This window comes from Schistocerca gregaria, chromosome 8 (genome assembly GCF_023897955.1).
Source record: "Schistocerca gregaria isolate iqSchGreg1 chromosome 8, iqSchGreg1.2, whole genome shotgun sequence".
Taxonomy (NCBI): Eukaryota; Metazoa; Arthropoda; class Insecta; order Orthoptera; family Acrididae; genus Schistocerca; species Schistocerca gregaria.
In genome coordinates this window covers 238,396,418-238,415,504 of record NC_064927.1, presented here as the reverse complement: position 1 = coordinate 238,415,504, position 19,087 = coordinate 238,396,418, and the positions used below count along the sequence as shown (strand labels likewise).

General features: G+C 38.6%; 1 protein-coding gene across 1 annotated transcript in view; it reads right to left on the bottom strand.

Moving 5' to 3' along the window:
• Positions 1–5,916: 5,916 nt before the first annotated feature.
• The window catches only part of LOC126285135 (uncharacterized), a 49,915-nt gene continuing 36,744 nt past the window's right edge, over positions 5,917–19,087 (bottom strand). Inside the window, exon 4 of the mRNA XM_049984455.1 lies at positions 5,917–5,997. Within this exon, the coding sequence (XP_049840412.1) occupies positions 5,951–5,997 (47 nt within the window). The 3' untranslated portion in view covers positions 5,917–5,950. The remainder of the gene's footprint in view (positions 5,998–19,087) is intronic.

The following is a 19,087-nucleotide window of genomic DNA, read 5'->3' as shown; positions in this document are numbered from 1 at the left end:
TGACACAGACAGGAATTACCCAATACTTTTTACTTACAGACTATTATACTGAAACACATTTTCTCTCTAAATAAATTATGCTTAACAAATCTTCTTTAACAGCACTAGGTCTGATTCCATCAAATCCTTATACTCAGCATCTCTTTTTTCTATAAGTTTTCTCAGAAAGCATAAGGGGAACTGTTGTCACAGGAATGAAGTTCTGAGTGACATTCCAACAAATGTGTACAGAAATGTGTTTTGGTGGTTCAGTGATACGACCTGCTTGGGTTTCAGAAAGAGGACTACAATCACTGAGACTATCTGCAACAACAGGTTGCCAGCTCCAACCAATGGACCCTGGTGCCTTCTACGATCCTGACATCTTTACCTCTCACACATGTAGTGACACTCTGGATGGATCACAGTCAGATGCATTGCCCCAATGACTTACAGGATCTTCTGAAACCAGTGATGTCACGATAGATAATGCAGGGCAGCCAACATCTAAAGCAGTCTGCAGTCCTTCCTCTCCTACCCCCCACCCTTTCGAGTCCTGCTGGATCTAGAAAGTGAAGAGAAGCCCCAAGGTGCCTCAGATGTTGATGCAATGGTTGTGCCCAAGACTGCCTTTGTGCCTGAACATACAGAATGACTCCCATTGTCTGACACAGGGATGCACTCTCAGAGACAGCACACCCCAAAAAGGCATAATCAGCAAAAGGTGATCTCAACTAGTGTTCCCACTACACAGTCATGAATCGATGTTATCTCCACCATGATGAATTTCTGATTGACACCTTCACACCAAATTCTGACATGTGTGCTTCCACCGGGCTGACTGCCAATTTCCTCTTGTCAAAGGTGCAACTACTGATTGTCGACCAACATGAGGAATGATGCCCTGTGTCATATGCAATATCCTGGCAGCCACCACATCACATTGGGGATGCCTCTGAAGAACCTACCACTAACCCCATAGCATGGGTGAATGATACTGTACCCGAATCTTCAGCCGAGGATGCAGAGGTGACTACTGCCTTAGCAGCACAGCAATGACAGAATGTGCTGTGCAGTGAAGTGTTGATCTACTGCTGTACCTACATCTCCTCCCCCTGTTGTTAAGGACATCCCAGTGCCAGAGGACCAGCTACAAACTTACCAGATTGCTTCCATCAAGCTCACTATGATCGGCACATGTATCAAACTTAACTGCGGCGTGACATGTTCAGGGTGGCAAACGTGGATGTTGTTCTATTGCAGGAAGTTCAACTGGGGACCTTCCCAGACTTCCACAGGTTTACTACTTACATCACTTGCTGCTACATAAGGCTATGGAAAGGCTGTCCTTGTACAAGATGAAACAGATGTAACCAATGTGGTATCTTTGCCATTGGCACAGGGACTGGTGTCAATATGCAGGTGACTTGAGTTGTCCACACCCCTTCTGGGACAGATGAATGGCAAGACTGATCATGATTTTATGCAGAAGAACTTATGAGTCTCTTCTTGTGTTGATATACACACTCATTATTTGAAGACACTTTGATAGTGTGTTGTCTCAGAAAGACCCTGAACTGCATATCTTGTTGCAATACCTACATCTTACTGATTACTGGAAAGTATTACATGGTGATCATCCTCACTTAACTTATGGGAGTAGTCACTCCACCAGCAGACTCAATTGCATTTACATCTCCTCTGACCTTCTGACAGTGATTCTAGTAGCAGAGCACTTGCCCACAACTTTCTCAGACCATAGCGCATACATCTGCATGGTCAACGTCCAGTGGCGCATGATGTCGAGAAGTCAGGGATAATGGAAACTGAATGTGGCACTCTTACAGGATCAGGAATGCAGCAAACTTACGGTGAGTGCATGGGATTCATGTGAACATTGACCGCTGTACTACATGGCTTGGCTCCAATGGTGGCTTCAATGTGTCAAACCAGCTTTACAACATGTGCAGGTTGGTTACAGTAGAGAAAGATCACTCTGGTGTCAACAAAGAATGGGCTTCTCTTATACACTTCTCCAAGAACTTAGGGTGCTCCCACCACCCCTGATCACCAAAACAAAGATTCTCACTTTTACCCACCATATGCTTGAAGGTGTTGTGGTACGAATGAGATGCCAAGACAGGATCAGTGAAGAACCTCCATTCATGCACAACATTATCTCTGAATGACAAAAAAGATGGCAAAAACTGGTACACACTCTGGATTTCCTGGAAAATATCATGGCCTTCGCCTATGAGTTCATCAGCCACAATCACCAAATATATCAGAAGGTGCACCACAATGATGCAGCTAGCTTTGTCAGCAGTCCCCCAGACCCTTATAGGCACACTTGATGATACAGTGGTGGCATCCCTTTTGGAGGAGGTCACAAGTGATGATGCTGTGGATGTCCTTGCCAAAGGGGCAGTTGATGAATCACCAGGATTAGATTGTTTTCCACTGGAATTCTACCATATCTTTAAGTATCTGATGACACTTTTTTTTTCTTTATTGTAATTTTAATCACCTCGAATGAGATGTACCAAGAAATGCTATCATTAGCAGTCCCCATTCCATCTGCTTTCATGGAAGGTCTCATTATTCTGGTGCCCTTACCAGCTGGAGGCACCCAGATTGAACTTTACTGCCAGATCACCTGCTGGAACTGCAATTTCAAGATCTTCACCAGAATTTTGGTGATGTATCTTAAGTGAGTATTGCACCAAGTTATTTCATTTGTACTAACAGCTTTGGGAGGTGGGGGGAGGGGGGGAGAGGGGGGAGGGAACAGCAATGTCCAGACAGTCCTAAGGAGCTATCGTGATGTGACTGCCCTTGTGTCAATCAAAAAATGGCTCTGAGCACTATGGGACTTAACATCTGAGGTCATCAGTCCCCTAGAACTTAGAACTACTTAAACCTAACTAACCTAAGGACATCACACACATCCATGTCCGAGGCAGGATTTGAACCTGCGACCATAACAGTCGTGCGGTTTCAGACTGAAGCGCCTAGAACCGCTTGGCCACCATGGCCGGCTTGTGTCAATTTGTAAGTTGCAAGGTGTCCTGGTCTCCGTGGACTACATTCACTTGTTTGATAAAGTGAGCCATTTTTCCTGACTGCTGTGATTGATTAGATGGCTTTCCCAGCTGCCTTTACCCATGTGATCATGTACATTCTTGATGGTGCCTTGTTAAGGTTGATGATTAATGGTAGGGTGGAAGGACACATCACCATCTTACGTTCAGTCCAGCAGGGCTGTCCTCTCTCAAAGATCCTCCGTGCAGCAGAGTCACTTCTATACAGGCTGAAACAACATCTTCTAGGAATCCTGCTGAGAGAACACACATTCCAGTGCCACACATATGTGGATGGTCTAATCTTTTTTGCCCATTCTAAGGAGGAGATATGGATGGGGCTAAGAGGGATTGAGCAATATGAGAGTGTGGCAGTCTGCAAGATGAGCATGGTCAAGTCTTGTGCCATGGAAACTGGTGGAAGCCTCAGGGAGGAGAGTGTGGCACCACTGTGGATGATGGACACACATCAATGTTTGGGAATCATATTCATGATAAATGACTGCCATACAGTAGCACTGAATTATAAATGCCTTTTACAAACTCTCCACACATGCATCTGAGTCCACCTCCTCAGAGCTTTAGATACCTCACTTGGTGCAGATTCAGCTGATGACTCCAGTAATGCCACAGCAGATCCAAGCAACCGTTGGCTTCCTCATTATTAATGGACTTCTCTTCAAGATATGATACAATGCCCACATCCTCCCCTTTCACAGTGAAGGATTGGGACTTCTCACCATTTGAACAAGTGCAACAGCCCTTTACATCAAAACCATGGTCAGGATGTGGGCCCATCATTGACACAGTTTCACTGGTCTCCTCCTTGATGAACTGACATCTCTGTCCTGCCTGCCCACTATTGTGGGCACCCCACATCATAACATTCTTCCTTGATTATAGCTACATGCATGCAAATCTCCCATGTATCAGGGCTCCTATGGCATGTGTTGTGTCCAGCCAGATGATGACAAATCATTCTCAGAATGTGCTTGAAAGATGCCTCCCAGGAAGGCCATATCTTTTGGTGTGGTGAGCAATCCGCCAAAGATATTTCACAAAGAAAATCAGCACCACCTGATACCTCATCGTCACCGAAAAGTTTCCCACAAGACAAAGACTGCACAATATTGCTCTAGTTGAATCCCAATTGGACATGCAGTGCCTTTGCAATAGACATGGACAAACATCACCTGGAATGTGGACTTCCAACAGTTGTGTGGCTTCTAATTCAGAAGATGCCTGCCTTCTATCCCTGATTGCCATCCCAAACAATCAAGACTGGAGTGCCCAGTTAAGACCTACTTATTCCAGTCAAAGACACATGTGACTAATGGATCAAAGGACTTTCTGTGTGCTACCTTCTTTAGAATGGTCTCAAAGATGTTCTTGATTTTTTGACATTCTTACAGGAATGACATGTTCAGTTACAATACATTTCCAGATATTGTCAGACCTTTGCTTATTACTTGAAAAGTGAACAGTGTATTTGAGGATCCTTCATGCAGATGAGTAATGCTGACTAAGAGAATTGATTCTGGTGGACACTGATTTGAATCTTGAAATGGACAATTGAACAAAACTGTATTCCCAGAAGACATATCAGAATATTCACTGTGAATAGTTGGAACCAGACAGCATATATTTTCTGACATTTGCAAGTGGTTGTCATTCCTATATTGTACTGTTCTGTTTTATACTGTTTACTGATAAAATACAATGCTGCCACAAAAAATGCATAACACTGTAGTATGTTACTGACTGCTTCTTTCATCTATAACAATGACAAAAATGCCAAGCAAGGTGCACCATGTTTCAGAGTATATCTGGAAATGTAGGTCCCCCTCTAACTGCCTGTATTAGTTGGTTCATAGGTGGGAGAACGTCAAGGGCACACCACCATGCCTAATATCTGCAATATCCAAACCAACCTTCAGATTGAGCACACTTTACTTGATTTAGATCATAACAAATAAAACAGAAATTCTCACAGGCAAACATTCTTAGCAGTTATGCTACTGATGCAGTCCCATTCAACTGTCACTGCACCTCCCACTGCTAACAGGCTATGTAACTAGCTAATAATGAGAGTGCAGCCAATAAAAACTCTTAATCTTCAGCACCTTCCTTAGACTACAAACACTACCAGACATGGTTGCCTACTTGATATAATTACACAACTCACTCATGTTTGTAATGGTACAAAATGGGTGAACTAAGCAAGAACTCAGTGGTCTACTAATGACTAACATCACCAGACTTTTATGCTAAGTCCCCTAAAATATTCATGGAATGCTGCTGAATGTTTAAATTCATTTGAAAATGTTTTAGGATTAACTCTGAATAAGCTTTCTATTAGAAGATGGAATAGTTTTTTTGATGTGATGTGTGTATGCTATGAAATAGAGCCTGAGACTGAAGAACTCCAGAAGAAAGACTAGATTTGGGTACACAAAATGGTTCATAATATTGCAGCAAAATATATTAATCATAAAGTATCAAGAGATAGTTGTAAGACTTTTTCCACCTTTCTACATCAACTGAAATTATTGTAGCACAGTCTTACCCACAATTTAAAACCACATTGCTGCCCATTACAAAGAGGGGATTAGAACAAACTACAGACATATAATAGTCACAGAAATGTTGAAGAAATTGCGTCAAGAATTTAAAATCATGTTATGTCATAAAAAGAAAATTTATTTGGAACATGATTTGGGAGATGAAGGTAACAAAGAATCACAACAAATTATTTGCAAAAAATTACAGTGGAATAGATGATTCCAAATTTTTGCCGAAGGCAATTGTATTTTATGTCTTGTATCATTATCTTGTAATAAAGATGGTTTCAGATGCCCTCTATATATGTAGAATGTACTTTCTTTAGTGTATCACAATGCCAAAACTTCATAATCCAATAAACTTTCTGGAGGGATGTCTGAAAAAAGAGTTGTTTTCAAAATTAATTGAAAAGCAACAAAAAGTACATTTGTTTAACAAATGACAAAGAACTGAACAATAAATGTCTTTGGATTTCATAATTATCTATTATTCATGACGGTTTTATTCACAGATTTCAAATAAATGTTTTTATTCAGTAAATGAATAATATTTAGAGTAAATATTTTTATTTGTTATTTGCAAATAATGAATGTTAATTTGTTAACCATATTTGACATTTGAATAAATGTCGCTCAACTCAGGTGCTAAGTGAAGCACATTGTGCATGCACACACTACAAATCCGTAGCCACGGAGTGTGAGTGCATGATATCCACATGGCTGTGGACAAGCACATTATATCTCTGTGGCCACAGTTGAGTGCTCACTTGCTTGAGTTCCTAGGCAAGAAAGCATTGATCATAATTGTTAGCTTCCACCAATGTTTGTGAACTGTATTCATGCTCTCTGTGATGCACTGCAGACTCCTGCAGACTATGTGGACAGGCTACACACTTGCAGGACTCTAGTTTCCACACCATTAGGTCATGAAGGTGTTAATCTGTATGTGCCCGGAAGCAATGTATCAGTACAACAAAAATGCCATTAACCATTTTGATTCTAGCCCTCTGACTCTAGCACAGTTATGTGCAGTCTAGTGGTGTAATGGATCAATAGAATCAATGAGCCCCTTGAGACTCTACTGCAGCTCCTCTTCCAGTAGCAGTGGACCTCTACGGTATCCGGACAGATATTTATCTCTGGCACTTCTCCCTCATGGCCAAAGAACATTAACTGGGGCATGACTATTTAGTGAAGCAAACAGTCCCATTGAAACAGAACATAGACATTACACATCCAGCATGCCCTCACGGCCTTGTGCAGCTGACTTAACAGCCAGCAAACTATGCACCTGTAGGGGGCATCTCCATGGCATTGCAGCAGTTCAATCATTGTAGCCAAGATGGTGTACAGACATTTAATCTTTCAGAAAGTTTTCCTAGCTACCACTGGCCTACACCATCCTCAACACCCTGCATGTCCACTACCTCTACACAATTACAGCTGCACTCACCACTGGTCACTAAAGATTGGTGTCAGGAGGATTCTGGTTCTCGAATGGCAGTTGGCACCAGCACAATCGATCTCCATGCAGCATGGCTTCATAACCACAGCGAGTCTAAGCAGCAGAATAACAGAAATCTGATGGTTATGCTTAAACAGCTGTTGGAACTGGCAGATCTTCCACAGTTTTGCAGTAGTTGCACCATGTGCTAAACCAGTACTGGAGATTTGTGTTAACTGTCCTAGGTATAGGCACATGCCTAGTCAGTATACATCCAGAGGGCTGAAGATAAGATATACAATGTAAAACTTGTATTGTGGTATATGACCCATTGTAAGTGTGTTCTTTGTTACTTAGCATGTATTGAGAATTAAAGTTTCACAATGACAGAGTCTCAGATGTAGGGTGTCACTGATCTGGAGACAGTTCAAGTGTAGATTAATGAAGTATCACAGCTGCAAGCAGATAACATGGACATGTGTAAGAAGCTGGCAGGTAAGGATGAAAAGTTAGAATTAGCCAATCAACCTAGTTCTTTACTAGATCCAGCTACCACAGGTTATCATGTCTTTCTCTTGAAAGTTCACTGTTAACGTAGCATACTTTTTGGGTGACCTGCAGTTAACAGCTAGAATTGCAAAATGGTCACAGGATCAGTAACTGCAAGTTGTAATCTGCCTCCCCCGCCCTTCTTTGTTGTTGCTACTTTTGTTGTCGTCTTTTCAGAAGATTCAAAAGGAGTAATATTTACAAAAAAAATTTCTTATCTTTTCTCACACAGTTGGCCAGTTCTCCATGTCTATGGGAGTGATTCTTGAAGTGAAATTCTCACATTTTGGATTCTCATGCTTCGATTGATCTACATAATTTTGAAGAATGTTGTTGCAGAATTTTTGTCTATATGATAATTTATTGTCTTACTTTTTACTATATCACACTGTCTTCTGAATTTTCATATTAACAAAGCAGAAATTACATTGTTCATCCAAAATACAAAAATTAGAGGCATGTTTACTACTACTTCACTCTGCGGTGATCACAATATTCCAAACGTTTACAACTTTTCTTGACAAATGAATTTCTATTACTTTAGATTATAATTTTATAAATGAATCCAGAAATAAACATAATAAACAGTACCAGAATGTGTAATTAATAACAGAAATTTTAAGTGTGCCAAATATTTCATAATTTCACATGTCTATAAAAAAAATTAACTGTACATTCAGAGCTCGTACATATCTACTCCTAGTATATATCTATTGTAACAATGAAAATAAAGTAATTTCTTTTTATACATTTTAGCTTGTAATGTAACATATTGCATTATATGAAATGTTTCAGAAAAACAGCTGCGATAACATTGACCTGTCTAAAATTCAAAAACTATTTCTGGTATTGACTACTACTGTTGAGGAAAAGTAATGCTACAGGAAGATGTCCCTTTACAAAGTGATGAAGTTGCAGTTGGTAGGGGAAGTCAAGACATGTGTCAGATGTACAGAAAGACTAAGATGCATACAAATATTTGATGAACTAAAACAAGGCCTGCCACAAAGATGCAAGAAGCAAAACTGTGTGAGGTTAAGGGAACAACTGAGTAGTCTTGGAGAAAAAATTATGAGTCAATAGAGAATTTTGCAGATATGGTACATAAGATGAATGTACTGACATACGAATTAGAGGAGAGTGATGAGGCAAATAAGTTCATATTCCAGAAAGCGGAAGTCAAGACTCACCAGCTGAAGGAACACTTTAGAAACATATATAGCTTGCAGGGTGGTTCAGCAGAGGCATTTTGGAAGAATTTCAAAGTAGTCTTCATCCACATAGTTAAAAATTCTCTTATAAGCCACACTGAAGAGAAAATTGTAAGTGAAACAAGTAATTTAATGTGATCTGACAGCAACCTCTACAAAATGTCTAGAATCATGGTGAGTGGTATTATCGACAGAAGATCAGTCAGTGATTGTTATATTGAGAGAATAAACCATGATTTAAATGAAAACTGTAATGATGTAGGAGCAGTGTTCATAAATCTGAATACATTCTTAAGCAATAAATGTTTCGGTAAAGTCAGTCTGCATTTAAATAGGTTAGGACCCAAAAATTTTAGTAAAAGGTTCGCTGATATGTAAAATTCTGCAAAACAGGGGAAACTTATGAGAAATGATGGGGATGAGAAACAGTGTTTGATAACAGAAACTGCAAGGCCAGAATGGTACACAAGAAAGACTATGCTTGAGACCATAAATAGAAAAGAATGTCCCTACATAACGCACTTAAATATAAATGGTCTAAGTGCTGAATTTTCAAACCAAAGTCATAAAGTGGCTGAATTACAAATTATTCTACCTAAATGAAGAAATATCAAAGTTATTTGCCTCAATGAACATTGGATTACATCTGACAATATTAAAATTCTTAATAAAATTGAAAATTTTGAATTAGCCACAAGCATTTGTAGATGAGAGAAATCATATGGAGGCTCTTACATACTTACTCATTCTGATATAAAGTATTAAATAAGAAATGTTTTAATCATCTGAATGAAGAGTGTTTATTTGAAAGCTGCTTTTTGAGTTGAGACACCCAAATGTTGTAGTAGTTTCTATTTATAGAGTACCAGAGAAAGCTACAATTGAAACTCTTCTGGCAAAATTTCATTACATGCTTGAAAAAAATAAGTAAAAAATAAAGGAAAAATATAGTAATAGCTGCTGACTATAACATTAATATTGTAGTTGAAAGCAGTGATGTGTCCAGATTCACTGACATAATAAAAAACTATGGAATTAAAATAAACTTCATGCAACCAACTAGAGTAAATGTACAGTCAGCTACCTGTATTCATATTCTACAATATTATGTATTTGAAAACGTTTATAAATCTTGCATGGATTTATGAATCTCTGACCACTGTGCATTACTCGTTGAATTACCAAAAATTAAGAAACAAATTTCATGTAACAAAAGCCATATGAAAAGGAATTTCAATGAAAAAATTTAGTTACAGTTAGAAATACATTAAGAGAGGCCGAATGGCCTTACAACATCTGTATTTTGATTAATAGTAACTTTAACAACTTTTTCAGTAGTTTTCTTCAAATATTTAATGAAACTTTTCACTTAGAATCACAGGCAACAAAATGACTAATAAAAATAAATGGATAACGCAGAGCATAAAAATTTCTATGGCCAGGAAGAGGAAGCTCCACAACTGAAATATAATAAAAACAGTCATTTTACTGTGGATGTTTATCATTATAAAGCTGTATTTATAAAAGTTGTGAAGGCAGCCAAACAAATGGCAAATAAGAAGTTCATTATACAATATAAAAGTAAAACAAAAGCACTGTGGTCTGTTGTCAGATCAGAGTTAGGTGTTCAGAGTTAGCGGTTATGAAATATCTAGGATTAAAGTAGATGATAGCTTTATTGTGAACCTGCCTCAAATATCAGAATGTTTAAGTGAATTCCGCATAAATGTGGCAAAGTCAGATGTTGATATAGCAGAATGTCAGAGTAAAGTAAATCCCCTTGGACTCCAGCAAGAAGCTGAGCATCTTATGGATTTTAAAGAAGTCACAATAAACAGTGTGAAAAATGTTATATTATGATTAAAAATGATGAGATACCCACTAAAGTGATTAAAACAGTGTTTGGCATAATAGCACCACCCCTAACTAATATATTCAACCAATCTTTTGAACAGGGATGCTTTCCTGATATTTTGAAGTGTGACAAAGTCAGACCTCTGTTAAAGAAAGGGTCAAGGGAAGACATGAGAAACTACTGGCGTATTTCTTTTCTTCCAGTCCTATCGAAAGTGTCAGAGAAAGTATCTGCAAACCAGTTCAAAAGCTTTATTGTAAAAATGATATTGTTATAAGTAACCAATTTGAATATCAACCAGGAAAAAGCTCTCTGGACACAGTGAATAATTTTACTGAAAACATAGGCAAATCGTTGGATCAGAGGAGTAGAGTTGAAGTTATCTTCTGTGGTCTCACAAAAGCATTTGACTCGGTGAACCATGACTTGCTTACCTACAAATTAGACAAATACTAGATTAAGGAGAATGGTCTGAATTGACCAATATCATACTTACACAATGGAAAACAGAGGATAACTATCAACTCAGATGAAGTGAATTATAATTCTAAATGGAGTACGGTATCGCAAGGTGAGCCTCAAGGCTCCATTTTGGGGCCTATTCTAAGTAAATGGCTTACCCATAAATATAGATTCCACATCAACTCTGTTTTCAGTTGATACTTCTGTTTTAATCAACAGTGATAATGCAGCAAAATTTCCAACTTCCATTTGAAGCACACTGTTTACTACAGAAAATTGGTTTCAGTTAAATGGGTTGAAACTGAACATTGCAAAAGCCCATATGGTACATTTTAAAACCAAATATTCAAAATGTGTGGAACTTAAAGTATAACATAACAATCAATCTTTGAAAGAAGCTGACATGGCCAAATTCCTGGAACTAAATGTGGACAAGAACTTAAGGTGGAATACAGATATTGACTTCCTATAAAATAAACTAAGGAGTTTTGCATTTTCAATGCAAATTTCACTAACTTAAGTACATCAAAACAGCTTATCATAGTTATTTTGTTGTTAGGTATGGGATAATTTTCTGGGTAAGCTCATGCGTGTATCTTGAATAATGAAACTGCAAAAGAAATTATCTGATACATTTATACTTCACAGCAAACAGTCTTGTTGCCCATTATATCAGAAACTACAAATCCTAAATGCTGCCTCCACACATATTTATGAAATTATAATCTTCACACACAGAAGACAAAAATTATTTAAGGAGAATCATTTTAACCATACATATAACACAAGAAATAATTTTATGCTGCTCACACACAAGTTGAAATTATATGCACTGACTCCACAGTATAGGAGATGACAATCAAGTTAATTGGCAAAAACATATTTAACATGAAGCCAGAAATTTTAAAAAGAAGGCTACAGCGGATTCTGTGGGAGAAATGCTACTGTTCAATAGAAGAATTCATAGAGGATGAAATGATAATTTGAACAAGTGGTAATGAAGTGTTAGATTTTATTGTGCATATATATAGCAAAATTGTATTATGATTATAATGCTGAGTGTTAACATCAACTGTTCTTAGTTTATAGTGAAGTTTTACCACAATTTGATGAGTCTCCTTTAATCTGAATCAAATGATTTATATTATGTACATTATGAGACAAATAAATCACAATTCACAGGGCATGGATGCATTTTTAAGGGCCTTGATATGTCAAAAAGAGGGAGAACAGGTACCCCAAAGAATTTGTACTCTGTGGTCAGATTGGTCACAGAGTTTGAAGAAACTGATGTAACAACACTAATGTGGAATAAGAGGGGAGTACTTTCCACTAATGCAGGGTGCTACAGATGTGGGAGGATGGGATATGTACAGAAGCAATATCGCCAACCTCAATAGATGGGTGTGGTTGGACATGACCGACATAATTGTGAGAATGGTAAGCGGAAGCAAGGGATGAATAAGCAAGTATTAAACACAAGAGGGAACCCCAGACTCACTGTGCAGAGTTCCCAGTAAATTATGATGCAGTATGGTGGGAGGAGTGAAGGAGAGAAAGCACAGGGTTTTATGGGACACATGTGTTGATAACAAGTATGGACCTTATGGGTCAGATGATGAATGCCCATGCTACAGTTTATGTGGAGTTGGAGACAGTGATTTGGAGTCTCTGGATTCAGCAATAGCAGATTTTCAGGTTGGGGTGCAGCATTTTAAGCAACACCCAGAATTACCACAGATAAGTAGGTGATTATAGATTGGGGCTAAGAAATGAAAGAGGAAGCCATCTGGTAGAATTTTGCACAGAGCATAACTTAATCATAGCTAACACTTGGTTCAAGAATCATAAAAGAAGGTTGTATACATGGAAGAATCCTGGAGATACTAAAAGGTATCAGATAGATTATATAATGGTAAGACAGAGATTTAGGAATCAGATTTTAAATTGTAGGATATTTCCAGGGGCAGATGTGAACTCTGACCACAATCTATTGGTTATGACCTGTAGGTTAAAACTGAAGAAACTGCAAAAAGGTGGAAATTTAAGGACATGGGATCTGGATAAGCTGAAAGAACCAGAGGTTGTACAGAGTTTCAAGGAGAGCATAAGGGAACAATTGACAGCAATGGGGGAAAGAAACACAGTAGAAGAAGAATGGGTAGCTCTGAGGGATGAAGTAGTGAAGGCAGCAGAGGATAAAGTTGGTAAAAAGATGAGAGCTGCTAGAAATCCTTGAGTAACAGAAGAAATATTGAATTTAATTGATGCAAGGAGAAAATATAAATTTGCAGTAAATGAAGCAGGCAAAAAGGAATACAAACGTCTCAAAAATGAGATCGACAGGAAGTGCAAAATGGCTAAGCAGGGATGGCTAGAAGACAAATGCAAGGATGTAGAAGCTTATCTCACTAGGGGTAAGATAGATACTGCCTACAGGAAAATTAAAGAGACCTTTGGAGAGAAAAGAACCACGTGTATGAATATCAAGAGCTCAGATGGCAACCCAGTTCTAAGCAAAGAAGGGAAAGCAGAAAGGTGGAAGGAGTATATAGAAGGTTTGTACAAGGGCGATGTACTTGAGGACAATATTATGGAAATGGAAGAGGATGTAGATGAAGACAAAATGGGAGATAAGGTACTGCGTGAAGAGTTTGACAGAGCATTGAGGGACCTGAGTCGAGGCATGGCGCCTGGAGTGGACAGCATTCCATTAGAACTACTGACGGCCTTGGGAGAGCCAGTCATGACAAAACTCTACCAGCTGGTGAGCAAGATGTATGAGACAGGCAAAATACCCTCAGACTTCAAGAAGAATATAATAATTCCAATCCCAAAGAAAGCAGGTGCTGACAGATGTGAAAATTACCGAACTATCAGTTTAATAATTCACAGCTGCAAAATACTAACGCGAATTCTTTACAGACGAATGGAAAAACTGGTAGATGCAGACCTCGGGGAGGATCAGTTTGGATTCCGTAGAAATGTTGGAACACGTGAGGCTATACTGACCTTACGACTTATCTTAAAAGAAAGATTAAGTAAAGACAAACCTACGTTTCTAGCATTTGTAGACTTAGAGAAAGCTTTTGACAATGTTGACTGGAATACTCTCTTTCAAATTCTGAAAGTGGCAGGGGTAAAATACAGGGAGCGAAAGGCTATTTACAATTTGTGCAGAAACCAGATGGCAGTTATTAGAGTCAAGGGGCATGAAAGGGAAGCAGTGGTTGGGAAAGGAGTGAGACAGGGTTGTAGCCTCTCCCCGATGTTATTCAATCTGTATATTGAGCAAGCAGTAAAGAAAACAAAAGAAAAATTTGGAGTAGGTATTAGAATTCATGGAGAAGAAGCAAAAACTTCGAGGTTCGCCGATGACATAGTAATTTTGTCAGAGACGGCAAAGGACTTGGAAGAGCAGTTGAACGGAATGGATAGTGTCTTGAAAGGAGGATATAAGATGAACATCAACAAAAGCAAAACAAGGATAATGGAATGTAGTCAAATTAAATCGGGTGATGATGAGGGAATTAGATTAGGAAATGAGACACTTAAAGCAGTAAAGGAGTTTTGCTATTTAGGAAGTAAAATAACTGATGATGGTCGAAGTAGAGAGGATATAAAATGTCGACTGGCAATGGCCAGGAAAGCGTTTCTGAAGAAGAGAAATTTGTTAACATCGAATATAGATTTATGTATCAGGAAGTCGTTTCTGAAAGTATTTGTTTGGAGTGTAGCCATGTATGGAAGTGAAACATGGACGATAACTAGTTTGGACAAGAAGAGAATAGAAGCTTTTGAAATGTGGTGCTACAGAAGAATGCTGAAGATAAGGTGGATAGATTACATAACTAATGAGGAGGTATTGAATAGGATTGGGGAGAAGAGAAGTTTGTGGCACAACTTGACTAGAAGAAGGGATCGGTTAGTAGGACATGTTTTGAGGCATCAAGGGATCACAGATTTAGCATTGGAGGGCAGCTTGGAGGGTAAAAATCGTAGAGTGAGACCAAGAGATGAATACACTAAGGAGATTCAGAAGGATGTAGTTTGCAGTAGGTACTGGGAGATGAAGAAGCTTGCACAGGATAGAGTAGCATGGAGAGCTGCATCAAACCAGTCTCAGGACTGAAGACAACAACAACAACAACAAGTGAAGGTGACTGCATAATACGGGGTTACACTTTCTGATAATGCAGCATACCAAAATTGACCTTAGGTGATGCGTAGATGAAATTAGAGGGACAATGTTTCAGCTATGGGGGGCTGTTGTCAGTGAAGTACTGTTGCAAGGTGCATCAATCTTAAGGTGTGGACCACATGAACTACAGTCAACAACAATAACGTTTAATTTACATGATATTGTGCCACAAGGTGCCACAAAATTCATCTGGGTAAATGTAGAAGTGTCGTGGCCTGCTAATGCATTGTGTTTGGCAGAGAACCACTTGCAGACAATGATGTATTAGTTATTTACAAAACAAAATCATATTGCTTTCTAAGAAGCAATATCATACATATGGTAGATGAGATTGTAGTACCCCCATGAATCTGAGTAATTTTCGCACCAATGGAGTAGAGCTGACCAAAGGAATTTTGGTAGCTAATTTGTAAGTCCTGTATGATGTGGATAGGGACAAGTCAATGTTCCCCACAGATATAAGCAAACTGCTAATAAACCACATTGTGTAAGAGTATTTTAACGGCACAGACAGAATAGAACCAGAGAAATTATTGTTTGAAACTGAGTGGTTCTTTTTTATTTATTTTTTTTTTATTTTTTTTATTTTTTTATTTTTTATTTACCACAATGTTTGCAGTCAGTATTGGAAGAATTTATTGATGAACAACTGGCAGATGGACTGATAGAGGAGAGCAGCAGTCCACAGGGGGCGGCCATGGTTGTAGCTGGAGCAAATTACTTAGTTCTGTTACATACTAGGGTGGTTTGAAAAGTTATCAGAACAGAATAGAAAAAAGTACTTACACTACTGAAACTTTTTTTATTTTCAAGGTAGTCTCCTTGAAGATTAATGCACCTGGTCCAACAATGTTCCAGTGCCTTGATCCCAACTCGAAAATGAGTTTCCTCCAGGCGTGCAAAATAGTTGTCAACTCAACATATCAATTCTTTGTTTGAAGTGAATCTACATCCACAAAGAAAAATTTTCAGTTTTGGGAAGAGATGGAAGTCTGATGGGCCATATCAGGTGCATATGGAAGATGTGGCAACAATTCATACCTTTGTTCGTGTAATTTTGCCATGGCAACGGCACGTGAGCAGGCGCGCATTGTCTTGATGGAAGATGACTTTCTTCCTTGCTAAACCTGACCTTTTTTGTGTATCTTTTGTTGCAATTTGTCCAGGAGGTTAGCATTGTATTCTCCAGTAATTGTTTGCCCAGTGGGGAGATAATCTACAAACAGAATCCCCTTTGCATCCCAGAACACTGATACCCTGACCTTTCACATCAAAGGGATTGTCTTTGCTTTCTTTGGTGGCAGAGAATCAGCATGTTTCCACTGCATTGACTGTTGTTTTGTCTCTAGGGTATAGTAGTGCACCCAAGTTTCATCTGTGGTCACAAACCAGTGAAAAAAATCTCCTTCGTTTCTCTTAAAATTGGCCAAACATAGTTCCGATATGTCCATTCTCTTTTGATCCAGCGTCAAGAGTCATGGCACTTGTCTTGCACATACTTTTTTCATTTCTAATTCTTCAGTTAAAATGTGATATAACCTTTCAGATGACATCTGGCAAGCGTGAACAATTTCACGCACTTTCAGTAGATGGTCCTCCATGAGCATTTTGTGCACTTTTGCAATGATTTCTGGAGTAGTGACACATCTCAGCGAACCACTCCATGGATCATCATCTAAGCTCTCCAACCAAATTTAAATTCATTTGTTCACTTGGCAACAATTGAATATGAAGGAGCAGAGTCCCCCAGTGTATTCTGGAAATCGGCATGAATGTCCTTTGCTTGCATGCCAATCTTCACAAAGTACTTAACTGCTGCTTGAATCTTGATTTTTTCCATATTCGCAAATCACTATGCAGGAACAACAGAGCTACATCACTGCCACATCTCTGTTCCAAGAGCACTGATGTGGCATGGCAATGAATATCATGAGAACAACTCGCTCTAGTGATGACCTCTTGTGGTGATTCCAAGAACTTTTCAAACTGCCCTCATAGTATTTGGTCTACATATCTGTGCTATAGGTTAGGCTCCACAATTTGCAGTTATGAATGTGTATACAATTATGAAAAATAAGAAAAACAGATGTGTAAGGAAAGGGATGATAATTTAAGTGATGATGCAAAAGTGAGTGGAGTGCAACCCAGCACTCATGCAGGAATCTGTTTAGGAAGCTACAAGGATTCACAATGATATCTCAGCACATATACTCCCTTGCATTTTACATTAATAAAAGTCACTTTCTCTTCAAAACCAGTAGTCAATATCATGGTCACAACATAAGGTCAAAAGAGGACTTTCATAGTAACCAGTCAAAGTATACCCATGTACAGAAAGGAGTAAATTATACAGGCATCAAAATTTACAATGCTCTACCCAGTACCATCAAAAGACTTGCTCCGGAAACACCAAAGTTCAAGAGCAGACTGAAGGAATACCTAACACTAAAGTCATTCTACTCAATTAGTGAATTTTTTAGTGCAGAGGAGCATGTTTTTATTATACAACTGAGTTATCCATTAATGTAAGCATAAAAGTAAACTATTTGTAGCTGTAATGTTATATTGTTGCTCAAATATTTTGATATTGTTAATCTGAATGTATACATATAAGTGCTGATTCTGATGTGTGTAATAGGTGTTTATTTCTCCTAATGTCCCATGTTGTTACTACGAGTCTTGTCATGAATTAACCATATTGCGTGCTGCTGTATCATTAACACTGTAAAAATACTGACTCATTTCACATCCTTGCAACTCCATTGCTATCAGGAACAATGGAACCCACAATAAAATAAAATAAATTTATCATGTTCCAAAACCCCATAATGATTTTACATGGCAATCCTGATTCATTGAAAAGAATCATAATTCTCTCCTCAGTTTTCTTTGTAAAACTGACATCTATCCACCTACAGGCAAAATCATTCAAACGATTGGAAGTGTTCTTACTGTAGTCCACACATGGCATTACAGCGGTGAAACTGTTCTTGTCGCCAGGCATAACTAGTGTTTTCTTGTTCTTCCCCACTTTTCAGTGCTAATCATTCTTCCTTGAAGATGTTTGGTCATAGCACTGACACCTCTACAGGTTTCATGGCAAACCTCATCTGCTACTTCCAGTGGGAGAGGAGCTGCAACATACTTCATGAAACTGATGTAATCTGTCATTGGTGCCATTTTTGGAGTGAGTATAAAATTTGTACCTTTAGCAAGGCAGATGTATACCAGTGAAATTAATTACAGCAAGGCTGCTTACATCTTGGTGTTTGAACTTCGCTTTCTTGTGTGCATTCGTTCTGCTTGTGACCACGTTGTTTTGACAACCTACTCCCAAGAATCTGCAGAGAGTGTAGCCAAAATGTGAAGATGGAGATGAAAGAGCTCTCTGAAGTAATGTCTAGTTTTTGTAGGATCTCACGAATTCTCTCTCATACTAGCGCCCCTGGTATCTGTAAGTAATTGTACTCTCTTAATTACAGCAATATATAGGGCAACCTCAGGCAATCTTGACCTCTTTTTGAAGCAGCTTGACTCACTCTTACTTCATCTACTTAATTCTAAAAGACATGTCATAGTACTTCAAGAAATGTCATAGTACTTCAATATCAGCTTCCTAACACACATTAGTGGGAAGTCAGAACTGGAAAATTTGATGCACACCTACACTCTTGTCACAGTGGTCGATTTTCCCACCATAGAACATTCTATCTTAAGTACCCTGACTGACAACATATTAGTAGAC